At 41.4% G+C, this 19812-nt stretch overlaps 2 protein-coding genes across 2 annotated transcripts; one reads left to right on the top strand and one right to left on the bottom strand.

The window, feature by feature from the left end:
- The first annotated feature begins 7845 nt into the window (after positions 1 to 7845).
- LOC127080050 (ABC transporter C family member 3) lies at positions 7846 to 9061 on the top strand. The gene has a single exon (XM_051020383.1). It carries the CDS (start codon positions 7958 to 7960, stop codon positions 9059 to 9061), a length of 1104 nt encoding a protein of 367 aa, XP_050876340.1. The 5' UTR covers positions 7846 to 7957.
- A 9430-nt stretch (positions 9062 to 18491) lies between these two features.
- On the bottom strand, positions 18492 to 19508 carry LOC127080049 (uncharacterized). Its single transcript, XM_051020382.1, has one exon. The coding sequence runs from the start codon at positions 19506 to 19508 to the stop codon at positions 18492 to 18494; it is 1017 nt and encodes a 338-aa protein (XP_050876339.1).
- Positions 19509 to 19812: the final 304 nt, after the last annotated feature.

Here is a 19812-nt window from a genome sequence, read left to right as displayed (position 1 = left end):
ACACCAGCTGGACGCAACCATAACAAAGCTTTGCATATCTCAATGGAATGCAAAGACACCGTGTTATCTCATGTTCTGGTGGATACAGGTTCCTCTCTCAATGTGCTACCCAAGAGAGCCCTGTCAAGGTTAGAAGTAGAAGGTTTGATCTTGAAACCTTCCGATCTCATGGTGAGAGCCTTCGATGGTTCTAAGAGGTCGGTGTTTGGAGAGGTAGAATTGCCAATTCAGATTGGATCACAAACCTTCAACACCGTATTCTATGTGATGGATATCAGTCCCTCGTACAGTTGCCTTCTGGGTCGTCCTTGGATCCACAATGCTGGGGCAGTCTCTTCAACTCTACACCAGAAGATTAAGTTCCCGGTCAATGGAAGAATTATCACTGTCTGTGGTGAGGAGGACATCCTGGTCAGTAACCTGTCTACATTCAAGTATGTAGAGGTGGAAGGTGAAATTCAAGAGACTCTCTGTCAGGCCTTTGAGTCAGTTCAGATCAAGGATGCAGCTCCGGTGGAAGGGGTTAAAGCAGGAGCCCCTATCTCATCCTTCAAGCAGGCGCAAGCCTTGGTGGATTCAGGTATTGCTCCCGGTTGGGGACGTCTGTTGGAGTTACCAATGAAAGACGACAAGTTCGGGATTGGGTATCAACCAGCGCTGACTTCTACAACTTCAGCACTTCAGACTCGTCAGGGGCCGATTACTTTCTCCAGTGCTGGCGTCATCCAATATGGCCAGATTTCTGTGATCAACGATGAAAATGGGGATAGTGATTGCGACATCGACAACTGGGTGCGTCCGAGGATCCCTGGTGAAGTCATCAACAATTGGTCTTCCGAGGAAATTGTCCAAGTCACTCTTCTAGAGGAGTAATTTTTCTTTGTTTATTCATGCATGTCCAAGTCTTACGTTCCTCCCAGGGCGTAATGACTCATTGTAGGGCTCATCTATGTGAATACCTGCATTGTTTATCATAAATGAAGGACGTCTTTTGCATTCAAGTTTTTTGTTTACTGTCTTTCTATTTTTGCAGTTTTCAAAATTTCAAAAGAATAAAAATATTTGGCAATGTTTTGTTTAGTTTTCACTCACTGTCCACACTCATAAGCACATACCATCACTCATGCAGATGCACACCACCGGATCCTATTGATAACAGTTCTGCTATGGCTCGCTTCGACTTCGAAAATCCAATCTTCCAAGCTGAAGAAGAGAGTGATGAAGACTGTGAACTCCCTGAAGAACTTGCCAGGCTGTTAAAACAGGAGGAAAGGGTCATTCAACCGCATCAAGAGTCTACTGAAGTGATTAATCTTGGCACCGAGGACGTCAAGAAAGAAATCAAGATAGGGGTTGCTTTGGAAGATGATGTGAATAAGGGGTTGATTGAACTGTTGCAAGAGTATGTTGACGTCTTCGCTTGGTCTTATCAGGACATGCCAGGGCTTGACACAGATATTGTGGTACACCGTTTGCCTCTCAAAGAAGGTTGTCCTCCGGTCAAGCAGAAGCTCAGAAGAACAAGACCAGAGATGGCTGTCAAGATAAAGGAAGAAGTGCAGAAACAGTTGGATGCAGGGTTCCTAGCGGTTACCAATTATCCGCCATGGGTCGCAAACATCGTTCCAGTACCTAAGAAGGATGGAAAGGTACGGATGTGTGTCGACTACCGGGATCTGAACAGAGCTAGCCCTAAAGATGATTTCCCATTACCTCACATCGACGTTTTGGTGGATAACACGGCTCAGTTCTCGGTATTCTCCTTCATGGATGGCTTTTCTGGCTATAACCAAATCAAGATGGCACCAGAAGACATGGAGAAGACAACTTTCATAACCCCGTGGGGCACCTTCTGCTACAAGGTGATGCCGTTTGGTCTGAAAAAACGCTGGGGCAACATATCAACGAGCTATGGTGACTCTATTCCATGATATGATTCATCATGAAATCGAGGTTTATATGGACGATATGATTGCCAAATCTCAGACAGAAGAAGAACATCTGGTGAATCTGCAGAAGCTGTTTGAGCGTTTAAGGAAATTCAAGCTGAGGCTTAATCCGAACAAGTGCACTTTCGGGGTGAGATCTGGAAAATTGCTGGGTTTTATTGTTGCGGAAAAGGGATTGAGGTGGATCCTGACAAAGTGAAAGCAATACAGGAAATGCCCGAGCCAAGAACGGAGAAGCAAGTTCGTGGTTTCTTAGGAAGGTTGAACTACATTGCAAGGTTCATCTCTCACCTAACAGCCACGTGTGAGCCAATTTTCAAATTGTTTAGGAAAGATCAGGCTATCAGGTGGAACGACGATTGTCAAAGGGCTTTTGAAAAGATAAAAGAGTATTTGCAGAATCCTCCTATCCTTATGCCTCCAGTCTCAGGGAGACCGCTGATTATGTACTTGAGAGTACTTGACAATTCTATGGGTTGTGTTCTCGGTCAACACGACGAGACAGGCAGGAAAGAACATGCCATCTACTACTTGAGTAAGAAGTTCACAGATTGCGAGTCGAGATACTCAATGCTTGAAAAGACATGTTGTGCACTTGCATGGGCTGCTAAGCGATTGAGACAATACATGCTGACTCACACAACCTTACTAATCTCCAAGATGGATCCAGTCAAGTATATATTCGAGAAGCCAGCTCTCACCGGAAGGGTTGCTCGTTGGCAAATGGTACTGACAGAGTATGATATCCAGTATACATCCCAGAAAGCCATCAAGGGGAGTATTCTGTCAGACTATCTTGCTCAACAACCAATTGAAGACTACGAGCCGATGAAGTTTGATTTTCCAGATGAGGACATCATGTTCCTCAAGATGAAAGACTGTGAAGAGCCGGTTGTTGGGGAGGGACCTGATCCAGACGAAAAGTGGACTTTGTTATTTGATGGGGCCGTCAACGCCAAAGGAAGTGGAATTGGCGCTGTCATTACTACTCCGAAAGGTGCCCACATGCCTTTCACCGCTCGTCTGACTTTCGAGTGCACCAATAATGAAGCTGAGTACGAGGCCTGTATCTTGGGTATTGAGCAAGCCATTGATTTGAGAATCAAGACTCTGGACATCTTCGGAGATTCGGCTCTAGTGATCAATCAAGTGAATGGTAATTGGAATACTCTCCAGCCCACTCTGGTCCCCTACAGAGATTACACGAGAAGACTGTTGACTTTCTTCACAACAGTAAAGCTGTATCATATACCTCGTGATGAGAACCAGATGGCAGATGCTCTTGCTACTCTATCCTCCATGATCAAGGTGGTTCGGTGGAACCATGCTTCTAGGATTGATGTGATGCGCCTTGACAGGGCCGCGTATGTGTTTGCTGCTGAACTGGTAGTCGATGACAAACCCTGGTATCACGATATCAAGTGCTTTCTGAAGAATCAAGAGTACCCTGCAGGGGCATCCAACAATGACAGAATGACTTTGAGAAGATTGGCAGGCAGTTTCTTCTTGAACAAAGACGATGTGCTGTATAAGAGGAACTTCGACATGGTTTTGCTCAGATGCGTGGACAAACACGAGGCTGACATGTTAATGCAGGAAGTTCATGAAGGTTCCTTCGGTACTCATGCCGGCGGACATGCAATGGCTAAGAAATTGTTAAGGGCGGGTTATTATTGGATGACCATAGAATCAGATTGTTTCAAGTATGCTCGGAAGTGCCATAAATGCCAGATTTATGCGGATAAGGTGCATGTACCTCCGAATCCTCTGAATGTGATGTCTTCGCCGTGGCCGTTTGCAATGTGGGGCATTGACATGATTGGAAAGATTGAGCCGACTGCTTCCAATGGGCATCGCTTCATCCTTGTTGCCATCAACTATTTCACCAAGTGGGTCGAAGCAGCGTCATTCGCGAATGTCACCAGACATGTGGTTGCCCGTTTCATTAAGAAGGAAATCATTTGTCGCTATGGGATTCCCGAGAGAATCATTACTGATAATGGTTCCAATCTCAATAACAAAATGATGAAGGAGTTGTGCCAGAACTTCAACATTCAGCATCACAATTCTTCCCCCTATCGTCCTAAGATGAACGGTGCTGTTGAGGCAGCAAATAAGAACATAAAGAAGATTGTGCAGAAGATGGTCGTTACGTACAGAGATTGGCATGAGATGCTACCCTTCGCCTTGCATGGGTACCGCACTTCAGTACGTACATCGACCGGGGCAGCCCCTTACTCCCTTGTGTATGGTATGGAAGCGGCCCTGCCTGTCGAAGTGGAGATTCCATCTCTAAGAGTCTTGTTGGATGTCAAGCTAGACGAAGCTGAATGGATTCGAACAAGGTTCAACGAGTTGAGTCTTATCGAAGAGAAGCGAATGGCAGCCATTTGTCATGGGCAGTTGTATCAGACTCGGATGAAGAGAGCCTTTGATCAGAAAGTGCGTCCTCGTTGTTTCCAAGTCGGAGATTTAGTGTTGAAAAGGATCCTTCCTCCTCAGACGGATCACAGGGGCAAGTGGACTCCTAACTATGAGGGACCTTATATTGTCACCAAGGTTTTTGATGGAGGGGCCTTAATGCTTGCAACGATGGATGGCGAAGACTTCACTTCCCCTGTGAACTCAGACGCAGTTAAAAAATACTTCGCATAAAATAGACCCGCTGGACGGTAAAAAGAACAGTCCAGGCAAAAATGGGCATCCCGACGAACCAAGAAAAGGAAAAAGGTTCGGGCAAAAATTAGGGATTGAAAATGAAAAGATTGTACACCCGGTAAGTTGAAAACCTGAAAAGGCAACTTAGGCAAAAATGGGTATCCCAAAGGATTAAAAACCCGAAAAGGGCGATCCAGGCAAAAGTTAGGGATTAAGCGAATGACTACGTTCTGAGTTAGTTCTGAATCTCATCTCATGTCAATGACTGGAAACTTTCAAAAGGAAGAAAACAATCTAATCACCTTTTCAGAAGGCTGATCATCTGGAAGATCTTGAAGACGGGCAAGTCATAGCAGAATTGGAACCCAATAGAAATCCATTTCACATTGCCATTAGATTAATTCTTGTTTTGCGATTACCTCTTTCCAGGGATTGCTTCCTGATGTAAATGCCTATTCAGAGGCCATTCAATCAATAAAATCATGTTACTCAGTATATCTCTGTTTTCATTTTCATTTTACTGTTTTGTTTGCAAAAATGACGTCCGAATTTTTGATAAACATTGCATCATGACACATAAGGGCTTTACAGGTATATGCTTAATAAACATTTAAAGTTGATGTGAAGTTTAAGTGCTTTGGATCATCTATTCAGAACAGATACCCTCGGGGCATTTCCTAAGCATGTGTGTCAGACTATACACTCCCCAGCGGAGTTGACAGTACCAGACTGTATCTTCCCAGCAGAAGCAGCTGCTCCTCACAGTTCGATGTCAGATCGAGGATTTCAATCCCAGATCGATGATCTCTTTCCTGGAAGCATAACCTCGGTACCGTATCGGTGTTTGCTCCCCCCTGCTGAGTCATCTCTCGTAGATTATGGTTGCCAGAACCACTATCGCTTCGCCCAACAACAGTTTTGTAGCACCGTTCTCTCCCCAGTCAGAGTCTCGGTATCTCGTCATTGCCAGAGCACCGCGTGGCCGGTCATTTCCCCGCATAGTTCATTATGCTGTGCATCTCCAACAATAGTGCCAGGGTCCAGAAAATTGTGATCATTTCCCCAACAGGATTCCTTGCTTCAGCTTGGCATTTTCCCCAGCATTTCGCATCCCTGCATGTAGAATCATATTGCATTGCATCCTCCCAAATCGCGTAGCATTTCCATTTTCATGGAGCATTACGCCATCGCAAAATTCAAACATACGCATGTAAGCATAAAACATTCTCGGTATCCCAAGTGATAAGCCAGAAGTTTGTTTCCAGTGCTCAGACTGAAGGTTGTTATCCCCAGCATGGGTCGTTGGCCCACGTGCCGCCTCAATTATCATTTTCCCTATTTCTGCCGAGGCTGATAGGCATGAAGTTTCCGGTATCCAGACCGAAGTGGCATTCAGGCCAGTTTCCGATATTCAGATCGAAGAAGTTTCCGACATTCAGGTCGATGCAACTTGTGGTATTCAGGCCAGTTTTTTCTGATTTTCAGATCGAAGAAGTTTCCGACGATCAGGTCGAAGTACTTGTGGCATTCAAGCCAGTTTCCGATATTCAGATCGAAGAAGTTTCCGACATTCAGGTCGATGCAACTTGTGGCATTCAGGCCAGTTTCCGGTATCCAGACCGAAGTGGCATTCAGGCCAGTTTCCGATTTTCAGATCGAAGAAGTTTCCGACATTCAGGTCGATGCAACTTGTGGCATTCAGGCCAGTTTCCGGTATCCAGACCGAAGTGGCGTTCAGGCCAGTTTCCGATTTTCAGATCGAAGAAGTTTCCGACGATCAAGTCGAAGTACTTGTGGCATTCAGACCAGTTTTCCGATTTTCAGGTCGAAGTGGTGTTCAGACCAGATTTCCGGTGATCAGACCAACATTGATACTCTCATATTCCGATGCTTAGTGTTCAGACTAATGTGCGGAGTTCAGGCCATGGGTATTCCTGTGTTACCATTTATTTTGGTATCCATGTCAACTTTCTGTTTCGGTACTCAGGCCGATTTTCACCGTACCAGACGGATTCTTCTTTTGAGATTGCTTCTTTGCCGATTCTGACAGGCATTGTTAATCATTTCATAGGGATTCAGGATCAAAATCCGGGTCTTCTTAATATTTAACCATCTCCCACTATGATCATATGAAGAACGTCCTGCTTCATATTCTCTAGTTGAAGACGCTTAAATAGGGGCAACTGTCATACCCCAATTTTGGTCCTGAATTTTTTATTTTTTATTTTATTTAGCATGCTTGGCCTAACCTTACTTTGGTCTTATATGAGGATTGGTCTTGGTCCAAAGTCATGGTGTTGTTCATGTGATTGTGGATACATCTATGGCCTGGGTCATCTGAACAACCAAGCTTCTTGTGTTTCAAGCCACTTGCTAGTCATGTTTTTGGTTCATGGATACTATGTCAAAACCCTAACCTTATGGTCTCATTTCATGGCCTTGTTCATGTACATTATCAGTCAAGTTATTTTTTTCAAAAGTCAAACATTCAAGTCATAAGACAAAACAATTTGGAAGCCAACTTCAAACCATTTGTTAATCCATTTCAATATATTTCATGTCATTGTAAACCATTACATGTGGGATCCTATTACATAAACCATTTCAACTATAATATTCAATCACACCATTCAAATTTTCATTTAGCCCGATTGCATCCATACACAAGGTTTCCAATCAAAAAATACACAAAACCCACAATTTACAATTCCTAGTCAACTCCAAAGAAAACTATAGTACATCATGGAGCCTTTCAATCTTCTTTGATAGAAAACCAACACCCTGCCAAAGAAAAATAACAACAACAAAATGCAACAAGGAGATCCAACATTGAATTCTTGTGTTGATTGATGATGTTCTTACTTCTCGCCAATGTTGTTTTTTCCAATTGAACCTTAAGGCAGAAAATCCTCGGTTAATTTCAATTCTCAATGCAGATGCAAACTGCAGAAATGGTTCCTCAGGAAGATGAACTAATGGGATGTGAGGTGGAGTCTTGTGAATAAATGTATGAGCATTGGACCACAAGAACAATAGTGCAAGAACCAAAATCGAACTGTAAGAAAGTGATACTCTAGCAGCTCAAAAAACACCCAAATAGCAGTTGCTACACCGAGTGCACCAGCAGATATCTTCTTGTTCTTCCATAAGAAAACATCAGCACAAATCTGCAACCTTTCTAGATTTCCAAACACAAACAATGTTTTTTTTAAACAGACCAACATGGCACAAACCCAAAATCATAACAAGCAATTAACTATATCACAACTGCATATGGAGGAGCTCTCGCACCGTTCATAATATTGGCTCAGATTTTGTTTCAAACTCTTCAAATTGGAAGCAACTATTGGATGGCTTGGGCAACTCCAATCTCAGCAGATGTAGAGCCACCTGTTAAAGGAACAACTCTTATTGAAGTCTATGTTGTTTTGGCCATTGGAAGTGCTTTATGCGTTCTTGTTAGAGCATTGTTACTTGTTACATTCGGCTATAAGACAGCTACTATACTCTTCAATAAAATGCACTTGACCATTTTTCGCGCCCCGATGTCGTTTTTTGATTCTACTCCAAGTGGCCAAATCCTTAATAGAGCTTCAACTGATCAAAGTGCAGTGGATATAGACATTCCTTATCAAGTTGGCTCATTTGCCTTCTCCTTGATCCAGCTTCTAGGAATTATAATAGTGATGTCTCAGGTTGCATGGCAAGTTTTCATCGTCTTTATACCTGTCATAGCAATTAGCATTCACTATCAGCGATTTTATTTACCATCAGCGCGTGAACTATCACATTTATGTGGAGTGTGCAAAGCTCCTATCATTCAACACTTTGCAGAAACAATTTCCGGCACTTCAACCACTAGAAGCTTTGATCAACAGTCAAGATTTCATGCAGCGAACATGAAACTGGCGGATGGGTATAGTCGGCCAAAGTTCAATATTGCTGCTGCTATGGAATGGTTATGCATCCGCCTAGATATGTTGTCTTCCACCATATTTGTCTTTTCCTTGATGTTCTTGATTTCAATTCCACCTGGAATCATAAATCCAGGCCTTGTTGGTCTAGCCGTTACCTATGGACTGAATTTAAACCAAATACAAGCTTGGGTGATATGGAATATTTGCAACTTGGAGAACAAAATTATATATGTAGAAAGGATACTTCAATATACAAGCATTCAAAGTGAGCCTCCCCATGTTTTAGAAGAAGAAAATAGGCCAGATCCTTCATGGCCCGCAAATGGCGATGTTGTCCCACTTGATGAAGAATCAATTAACCATCTTCAGACTACAATAAACCAGTTTGCCAATGAGGCACTTAGAACTCTATGCCTTGCCTATATGGAATTGGAAAACAGGTTCTCTGCCGAAGACACCATTCCTGTTACTGGATTCACTTGTATAGGAGTTGTTGGTATCAAAGATCCTGTTCGTCTAGTGTTAAGGAGTCTGTAGCACTATGTCGTTCAGCTGGAATAACCGTAAGAATGGTTACAGGAGACAATATTAAACCTGCAAAAAACCAGTTGGCAACATCAGCATACACACTGAACCCAACATGTGTGAACTCTGCATAAAATGCCAACTCATGACCAAAAGGCTAGCCAAATGATGAAGCAAAAAAAACCAATGAACCAAACTTGAGCCACAATTCAAACAGATAAAGGCAAACATTTCAAGTGCAACAGGGCATGAACTTACAACAAGTATACACAAAGTTTGCGATGGATAACTGGAAACACGAGGGAATCTTCATCAAATCCTCAGCTTCTTCAATGTGTCCACTTGTAACCAATTTCACTGCAGTAACAGTTAATTACCAAAGCGTTAAAAATCCAGAATATCCCGATTAGGCAATAGAGACAAAACTCAAAGAGAAAGTTTGAGCTCAGATTACCTTTCCCGAATTGTAGCATCAAATAGGATAAAACTGATTCTGAGCAGACAAAAGCACTTATGGAATTTTTTCTTCTTTGAACTTTTGAGTACCAAATCAAAACCCTAATTAGCAGAACATAAATAGTGAGTGAGAACACGAAATTGAAGGGGCGGAATTGAAAACTTGAAAAGCAAAATTAAAACCCTAATCCTAAAATACAAGAAAACCAGCGTTTGAAGAGAGGAAGGGATAAGAAAGCATTACCTGAGCTCGCCGTCACCGTCGAAGGTTAGCCGTCCTGTCCAATTTTCTTTTGGGAACCATGGATTTGTCTTGTCGCGCTTTGTGCTTTGTTTGAGAGACGATGTTTGAGCGGTTTTGTGAGAGAGACGAGAGATTGAGAGTGACGCGATTGAGAGAGACTCGTTGGGAGAGTGAGAGAAGTGAGTGAGGTCGAGCTTGATATGCGATTCTGAGAGCAGAGAGAGGTTTCGCTTGAGAGAGTTATGAGTTAGAGAGATTTCTGAGTTTGAGATTGGAAAGGAGGACGATGCGTTTAGGATTCGTTTGCGTCCTCCATTTTCTTTCTTTTATTATTATCATTTGGTCTTTAAATTAAACATTATAAGACAGATCATTTAACCCCATTTAAGTGACCTTTGAGTGTTTCCAGTAAATATTAACGTTGGTGTTTAACAATGATTCCATTTTTTCTATTCCCAACTCACCAGCCTCTTAAACCCAACAGCCAAGCGGCTGGGTTTAATTACTGGTAGTCCAACAAACTTTTTTTTATTTTAGTTTTTTATTCTAATGTTTAATCTATTTTGGTTTATATATTTAAAGCAGCATCAAAATAATAACTAGTCATGAGTGGTCTGGTGGAGAAGACTAGTATCATAGTCTTGAGTGGGTTGGGTTCAATACTCATATGTAGCATTTTATTTTCTTTTAGTTATTTATTTCTTTTAACATTTTTTGTTATGTTTATGCTTTATTATTTTCATAGTTTCATTATCATAACATAGATTTATTTTCTTTTAATTTCATCATTCATTCAAAACCATTTTAAAACTATAAAAATCATATTTTTCTCGATTCAATATCGAGCCCATTTTCACACCTTTGTAAGTCGATTGCTTTTTAAGCATCGCCATCAACCTCATAGCTTACTCTTGGGCTTTCTTACAATGAGTCGGTTCTCTTGCACTCACACTCATGCATTATTTGTTGTTTGGGTCCGATTTAATTATTTCATGATTTTTAATCCCCATTTGACAAAATGTACCCCACTTCCCCCGATGTGTAATAATTTTACTGCTTTTCATTTCTTTATTTGTTTGACTGTTTAGTTAGCTACTAACACAAGAATAAAATCAGCCATTTCCAAAAGATATCAAAAATAAGACTCGATCCAACGTCGAGTATTTTCTCAATAAACAAATCAATCCATTTCTTTTTCCCATTCTATTCCATTTCTTTCAAAAACTTCATCAAATGCTTGATCCAATGTCAAGCCATTTTTCATAATAAAAAATAAAAAAAAACTTAATTCATAGTCAAGACTTTTTCAATAAAGATGGAAGTGGAACGTGGTGTATACCACGCACTCCTGAGACTAGGATTCGAGATGTATATCTCGCCAATCCTAGCTCTCGCCATCATCCAATTTACCCACTTTGCTCTATCAAACACTCATTCAAATCTTTCTTAAACGTCCATCAATACTTGATCTTGGTCAAGTCATTTTCACAACAAAAACTCAAAAATACCTAATTCTCATTTAACACTTTTTCAATAAAGGTGGAAATGGAACATGGTGTATACCATGCACTCCTGAGGTTAAGATTTGAGACGTATGCCTCGCCAATCTTAACTCTCGCCATCGTCTAAAATTGTCAATGCGGTTTCTTCAAACCCTTTCTCAATCAAATTCAAAAATACTTAATCTCTATTAAACACTTTTGCAAATAAAGATGGAAATGGAACATGGTGTATACCATGCACTCCTGAGGCTAGGATTCGAGATGTATATCTCGCCAATCCTAGTTCTCGCCATCACTCAAAGCACATCCAACCAATCAAACTCTTTTTCTCGCCGCCGTGCGACCAATCAAAAACCTTTTAAAATGAAAGATGTATTGTCATAAGAGATACAAAACAATGTTTCGACCACGTTTGTTGAGTAGAGATAGATGACGCTTTTCCGAATATAGATTTGTAAATCCTAACACCTAAGTACATATTGCATGACAACTCTAGGGCAGAGCTTCCCCATTTCTTTTAGACCTTCCGTGCGTCTCCGATCTTGTGGCATGTAGTCCGTCCTATTGCAAAGAGGTAACTGCCTAAGACTCGATTCAGCGAGCTGCGACACCTACTGCTAGGACGTGAACACATTGCCCACTCTCCTTTGACACAACTGGTGTCTTCCTTTGTAAGTCCATGTTCAGATGGCAATCCCTATGTAGCCGAACTACGGCAACTCTGATTCTCATGTTCAGATGAGATACGTAGGCACAAGATGCAATGTCTTGCCGAGTTTAACTAACAACTAACAACTAATCCTTGTTTGCTTTCGCCCTCGTTGCGATCCTTTCTCTCGCCCTCGTTGCGATCGAGACTTTCCTTTTCTCTTGCCCTAGTTGCAATCGAGACCCTTGTTCCCGTAGTTAGCTGAACTACGTTCTGCTCTGATTCTCATGTTCAGATGAGATACGTAGGCATAAGACGCGATGTCTTAGCGAGCACACATCTTTTTACCCATAGGTAGCCGAGCTACGAAGACTCTGATTCTCATATTCAGATGAGATACGTATGCAATGGATGCGACATCCGTGCGAGTCATTTTTCTCTTGACTCTTTTAGTAAATAGTACATTAGATAAACACACACCCTTTAGACAAGAACAACAAGAGTGGATCCCGTAGAGTACTACGGATGCGTAGGGGTGCTAATACCTTCCCTTCGCATAATCGACTCCCGAACCCAAGATTTGGTTGCGAGACCTTTGTCTTTTCCTTTCCTTTCTCCAGGTTTACTTCGAGCGTTTCCCTTCCCTCCTTTGGGATAAATAACGCACGGTGGCGACTCTTCTGTCATTTTCTTTCGCCGGTTGTTTTTTCGCACCTCTGTATTTTTCAGGCTGCGACAACAGTTAGTGAATTTCTTGCTCAAATAATAGATGGCATACTCTTTTCTTCCTGTTTCATCCTGTTGACCCAAGACACAACCCATAGATTCTTCTAGTACGGTCAGATACATAATCAATGGTCTTCCCTCAATTGGAGGGGACAAGATAGGAGGTTCTAGCAAATACTCTTTGATATTGTCGAAGGCTTTTTGACAATCATTCGTCCAAACACAACCCCGATCCTTTCGGAGGAGCTTAAAAATGGGAGCACAAGTAGCAGTCATATGAGATATGAACCTCGAAATGTAGTTCAAACGTCCAAGGAATCCCCTCACTTGTTTTTCTGTTTGAGGTGCTAGCATTTCCTGAATGGCTTTAACCTTGTCAAGATCAACTTCAATACCCTTTTGACTGACGATGAAGCCTAAAAGCTTTCCTGAATGAACCCCAAAGGTGCATTTGTTTAGGTTCAAGCGGAGTTTGTATTTTCTCAAACACTGAAACAATTTCGAAAGATACTCAACATGATCTTCCTCAGTATTTTATTTTGGTATCATATCATCTACATAATATTCAATCTCTTTATGTAGCATGTCATGAAAAAGAGTAGTCATAGTTCGTTGATAGGTGGCACCAACATTCTTCAAGCCGAAAGGCATTACTTTGTAGCAAAATATGCCCCAAGGTGTAATAAAAGCTGTTTTTTCCATATCTTCGGGCGCCATTTTGATTTGATTGTAATCGAAAAATCCATCCATGAAAGAGAAGACATTGAACTTGGTGGTGTTGTCGACCAACATGTCAATGTGTGGCAGAGGAAAGTCATCCTTAGGACTGGCTTTATTTAGATCTCTATAGTCAACGCACATGCGAACCTTTCCGTCCTTCTTGGGAACTGGCACAATGTTGGCCAACCACTGTGGATATTCTGATGTGACAAGGAAACCTGCATCAATCTGCTTTTGCACTTCCTCTTTGATTTTGATCGCCATGTCCGACCGAGTTTTTCTTAATTTTTGCTTGATCGGTGGACACTCTGGACTCAATGGTAAACGATGCTCCACAATATCGGTGTCCAACCCTGGCATGTCTTGCTATGACCAAGGAAACACATCAGTATATTCTCGGAGAAGCTCTATCATCCTCTCTTTGACCTCTGGCGTGAGCAGTGCTGCAACTTTGACTTCTTTTCTATCCTCTTCAGACCCCAAGTTGATTACTTCCATTGGCTCTTTGAATGATTGAATGGTCTTTTCTTCATTTTCGAGCAGTCTAGAGATTTCATCTTGAATGTTTTCCTCTTCTTCTTCTTCCGCTTCGTACACAGGGAATTCAAAGTTGCAAGAGGGCATAGGGTCATTGGTTTTAATGGATATGTCATGAATTAATCTACACATGTGATTTTATGCTTGCTTTAGAAACAGATAAAAGTGTGAAGTTATGTGCAGCTATCTGGAAGTGTTTATTTGTTTTTGTTTTTTAGATTACCATTTTTCCAGAAAAAATAGCAAAACATAACATTTTCATTGATTTAATTCTTGAAACATAAGCCCAAACATTATCACTTTCGCCTTAGGCATAACAAAAGGATTTTTTGAAAAGAAAACAGACAACAAAATATTACTTTGAAATGTGAACAATAACAGGAACATCAACAGAGGTCCAGTTTTGGTGAATTACTCCGTGAGCTATGAAGTCGGTCGGAACATCTTTAAGATTGTCTTCCACAATGGCATTGGCTTCAGCTGCTTCATCTTCTGACCCCGGGATGTATTCAAGTTCTCTATGATGAGGAAAGTACAAAGGCACATATGCATCTTCCACCTCAAGATCATATTCAGGATCATCGTAGTAGGGTTCCCATGTTGAATCATTATCCTCAGTGACGACACTAACTTCTGGCAAAGTGGGATTAATGAACCCTCCACTATGGAAAGTTTCTTTGATTGAACGAACAAATCTACTTCCTTCTGCAATCTTCTTGGAAGTAGGAGAAAAGCCTAAACCCTCTCGGTGTTTGTTTTCTAGGAGATCCAAAATTATTCCCCAACCATCGGTTATACCATCATTGACTAGCCGTTGTGCATCCTTGAATGAAGAGATGGATACTCCTCTCTTGACATCTTTGTCAATCAAAGAAAGGGCTTGGAATTGAGTTCCAACACCTTCTTCAGGTTCAAGATAAGAGAAAGATGATAAGTGACTCACAACCAGTGTTTTCTCCCCACAGACTGTCACTAGCTTCCCGTTCTTCACAAATTTAAGCTTCTGATGCAGAGTGGAAGTGACTGCCCCAGCTTCATGGATCCAAGGCTGACCCAATAAACAACTATACGCAGCTTCTATGTCTATCACCTGGAATATTATCTGGAAAGTATGAGGTCCGATGGTCATAGGAAGGTTAACTTCTCCAATGACTGTTTTTCTGGAACCATCAAAAGCTTTGACAATAATCCCGCTACTCCTCATAGGAGCACCTTGAAAAGAAAGTCTGGAAAGTGTCGACTTCGGCATGACATTGAGAGACGAGCCTGTATCCATTAACACACTTGACAAAGAGTCATTCATACAGTTGATTGAGATATTTAGTGTCATGTTATGATTTCTTCCTTCTTCGGGGAACTCTTCATTACTGAAACTCAAGTTGTTGCAGGCCGCGATGTTAGCAACGATACCATCAAACTGTCCGACCGTCACATCATGGTCTACATAGGCTTGTTCTAAGACTTTCTGCAAAGCTTCACGGTGAGCCTCAGAGTTCATCAACAAAGATAACACAGATATCTTGGAAGGTGTATGCAGTAATTGTTCCACCATATTGTATTCACTTTTCCTGATGAGCTTCAACACCTCATCATCATCACTTTTAAGATTCATGTTATTGGATTAGCCAACCGGTTCAAAAGGGACCTCAACATGAGCCTGCTTTCCTGCTGCGACATCCTCGGTCCTTTTTGCAAATATACGTCCACTCCTTGTGACTCTGCTTACATTAGTGACGTTAACAATGGAGGGTAGAGGAACATCCTTTCCATTCTCAGTCATTGTAGCATTGTACTTGTAAGGAACAACTTTATCAGATTGGTAGGGAACTGGGTCCGGTAAGTTAATGACCAGAGGAGTCGCAGAAGTCTTCCGACTGTCATAACTAATTTGTATAGGCTCAGAGTCGTTGAACTGAGGAACTATGACATTCACTTCGTTGTCACTATTGACCATATTGACTTGATTATAATCTCTATCTCGGTAGGCTTCAATGTAACCTTGGTCCATTTGATCCTGGAGATCCGTTACAACAGTTAGGCATCCTTGAGAGTTCCTAGAACAAACCCTACAAGAGGCGTAGTTATGTGGAGGCACAAAACCATTCTTGCTATATCTGGCGTATTTCTTTACTAAGTTCTCTCCCAATAATCGTACATCATAGATCCGGAAACTGCCCGGGCAACCATATACCATCTTAACTAAGGCTGAACCATGTTGCGGTAGAGGATTAACTTGAACATTGGGGTTTACGTCCTTAAATGAAAGGATACCACTCTTGACGAGCCTCTAAATATCTGACTTTAGACCAAAACAGTTTTCAATGCTATGTCCTGGTGCCCCTTGATGGTAAGCACAAAATTGATATGCCTTGTACCAATAGGGAAGGTCCTTTGGCATAGGTGGTGGAGACCTTGTCTGGACATGATTTTTAGCTAGCAGTGCATGAAACAATTCTGCATAGGACATTGGGATAGGATCAAATTGTGGCCTTTTTTGAATACGACTTTGATTGTTAAATTGAGAGCGATCCTGTTGTGGAGGTTGTTGATGCTGTTGATTTGGTGGTTGTTGTTGAACATGTTGTTGTTGCTGATGTTGTTGAGGATAATGTTGTTGATGTTGATGCGAGAACTGTGGCTGATAAATTGGCGCTACCGTTGGTGGACTAATGATTGGTGAAACGGCTGCAACATGTTGATACTTTCTTCTTTGTCTGCCATATGGAACGACACTAACATCTGATTCTTTCTTTTTGGAGAAATTAACATGACTAGAAGCGCCGACTTCCTTAGTCAAACGTCCCTCTCGGACTGCTTCCTCAAGTCACATGCCCATGTTTACCATCTCGGTGAAATCACTGGGTGCACTGGCGATCATGCGGTCATAGTAGAATGAACTCAGAGTTTTCAAAAAGATTTTAGACATCTCTTTCTCTTTAAGTGGAGGGAAAATTTGTGCAGCAATTTCACGCCACCTTTGAGCATATTCCTTGAAACTCTCTTTGTCTTTTTGAGACATGGCCCGGAGTTGATCTCTGTTTGGAGCCATATCTACATTATATTTGTATTGACGAACAAAAGCTTCACCAAGGTCGTTGAAAGTACGAATCTTTGCACCGTCCAAGCCCATGTACCAGTTAAAAGCGGCACCAGTTAAACTGTCTTGAAAGTAGTGGATCAGAAGCTGATGGTTGTCAGTCTGAGTGGACATCTTCCTAGCATACATAACCAAATGACTTTGAGGACATGAATTTCCTTTGTATTTCTCGAAGTCTGGTACTTTGAATTTAGGTGGAATTTGAACATTAGGAACCAAGCAGAGTTCGGAAGCGGTCTTGCCAAAAAGATCCTTACCTCGAAGAGCGTTGATTTCCCTTTCCATTTCTAAGAACTGATCTTGAAATCCCTCTAACCTTTCATCTACTCCCACAACTTCACTTGGAGCAGTGTGAAAAATGTTTTCTTCATTATAAGGAGTTGTATGCACCACAGGAGAAGGTATAAACATCACAACAGTCACTACTGGAGCTTCAGCGTTTTAAGGGCGGTATCCTGTTGGCATATAACCGTGAGGCATGCCCCAAGGGAAACCAGGTGGCATGTAATAATGTTGATCGTTGACGGCCGCCACTGGAATGGGCGTTGAGACGTTCTTAGAGATTGTTGTTCGTTGCAATGGATCTTGAGAATTGTTCGATGACTGATTCTGAGCAGCCACTAAAGTGTCCATCATAGCAGTAAGCCTTTCCAAACTATCTTTCAAGGTGATTACTTCCTCCCTGAGCTCTTGGTTTTCTTGTTCAAGTTGACTCATCCTTCTCCGGCGACTGACTCGAGTATTGTACTGGTGATCCAGTTTGACTATTGGAGGGAGAAGACACGTGTAAGTTTCTTGAAATGCAGGAACTTGTGCTTGAATGATGCATGATATGCATATGCAAAATATGAGTTTTAATTTTTTAAGAACTCAATAATTTATTGCAAATATTATAGAGACAAAATTTGGTATAAGCTGAACAAAAACCTCTTTTTATTAAACAATTGAGGGATTATAAAGGATGAAATACAATTTTAACGATCCTAAACAATACAAGAGGAAAATAGCTAAGTCTATGAGTCCTAAGGAATCTCATATGTAGAAGGTCCTGTTGTTGGCTGATGCTTCCTTTTCTGCCTCTTTAGCTGAGCATTCTCGATCATAAGCTTGTCGACGATTCCCTTCCAAGCACCTGAGGTGGGAGGTATGCTGGAGTATTCATGAAAAGGTTAGACTTTAGAGAGAAGTAAACCTTCTTGTTCCTCCTGTTTCTTCACAGCTTGTTGTTCCAAAATCTCAATCAAATCATCCTTCTCTTTTAGCTGCTGCTCCATCTTCATCTTCTTATCATTCAAGACACGGTACTTGCCTTCCCAAGTGTCTCTTTCCAATTTCAACCTATCCAAAATTTCTTGAAACTCTTCCCTATTCTCAATAGGAATAGTGGATGATGATGTTATAGCATAAGGAAATGAGGGCTTCTCAAAAGCATATGGCATCTTAAGTTCATTGGCTATAGCACAAACCCATCGGGTGTAGGGCTCAAAAGCAACACAATTATTTCTTCATAATCAGTCTTTTCCTTTTCTATGAATCTTGCACCAAGCATGTATGATTCTATCCTTCAAACCGGAACTCTTTTCGTCGTTGAGGTAAAAGAAACCTGACAACAGAAGGTTGGCGGGTTTATCTGCCATAGGATATCCTAACTGGCGTTTGGCAAGGATGGGGTTGTAGTTAATTCCCCCATGTACACCAATGAGAGGTACGTTAGTAAATTCACCATAATTGTCAATAATTACTCCAACATCATAAGAGGGGTCATACCAATGTATACTCCCTTGATCAATGGACATGAACCTCTGAGACCATCTGAGCTTCTGCGGATTCTCCCTGAAGAGCCTGGATCTGGGCAAGTGAGAAATAAACCACTTATATAGGAGAGGTGCACAACAAAGAATGGTTCCACCACCTTTCTTAATCCTGTGATGGATAGAATGGTAGGTATCTCCAAGTAATGTGGGTATTGGGTTACCAATTAAGAAGATTCGTATAACATTAACATCCACGAAGTCTTCAATGTTTGGGAAGAGTACAATTCCATAAATGAGTAGAGCAAAAATGGATTCAAAGGTATCTTTACTATCTGCTTCTGCAAAGATAAAGGCTTTCTCCAACAGGAATCTAGAGATTAGACCTAGAATCCCTCCTTTTTTAGTGAAGTTGTCCTTCACAACAGACGCTTCTAGGTGAAGTGCTTCTGCAATAGCTGCTGATGTATGGGTCTTCTCTGAACCACTGAATGGTAATTTATCAGAGACTGGCAAACCAAACCAATAAGAGTATTCTTCTAGAGTAGGCATAAGCTGGTAGTCTGGAAATGTGAAGCAATGGTAGAGTGTATCATAAAACTGTACCAGTGTGTTGAGAACTCCATCTTCAACCTTGGTCTTCAAGATACCCATAAGTCTTCCATACTGAGCTCTGAGATCCTCTGGACTAACAATCATAGAACCAAGCTTCTTCAACTCTGTTAAGTCAGGAAATTTGAAAGTGTATTTCTTGGTATTCCTCCATCCCCGTTCCATTTTACCTATCGATATTTGCAAAAGAAAACTATTGAGTTTCTTGGTTTTTATGCAAAAAGGTTTTTTATGGATGCATGAATGAATGTTTCACAAATACAGGTTTAGGGTTTTGACATTAAGCATGGAGCTAAGGGTCTAACCATTCCATAATGTATGAACTAATAGGTTTATTTTGTACCAGTAGAATAAGGTTCTAAAGTGGTCCCTAGAGTCATTGATCCATCTTTTGGATATTATCGGTTTAACGACTTGCTCGCAGACCAATAATATTCTCAAGAGAAACTCGTCTGAGTGTAGCATCGCG

The sequence above is a fragment of the Lathyrus oleraceus genome, chromosome 5 (assembly GCF_024323335.1).
Source record: "Lathyrus oleraceus cultivar Zhongwan6 chromosome 5, CAAS_Psat_ZW6_1.0, whole genome shotgun sequence".
Lineage (NCBI taxonomy): Eukaryota > Viridiplantae > Streptophyta > Magnoliopsida > Fabales > Fabaceae > Lathyrus > Lathyrus oleraceus.
This window is presented reverse-complemented; position numbering and strand designations above follow the sequence as displayed.

Coding starts and splice junctions, on each gene's coding strand:
- LOC127080050 (XM_051020383.1), top strand. CDS start 7,958: ATGGCTTGGGCAACTCCAATCTCAGCAGATGTAGAGCCACCTGTTAAA.
- LOC127080049 (XM_051020382.1), bottom strand. CDS start 19,508: ATGGAACGGGGATGGAGGAATACCAAGAAATACACTTTCAAATTTCCT.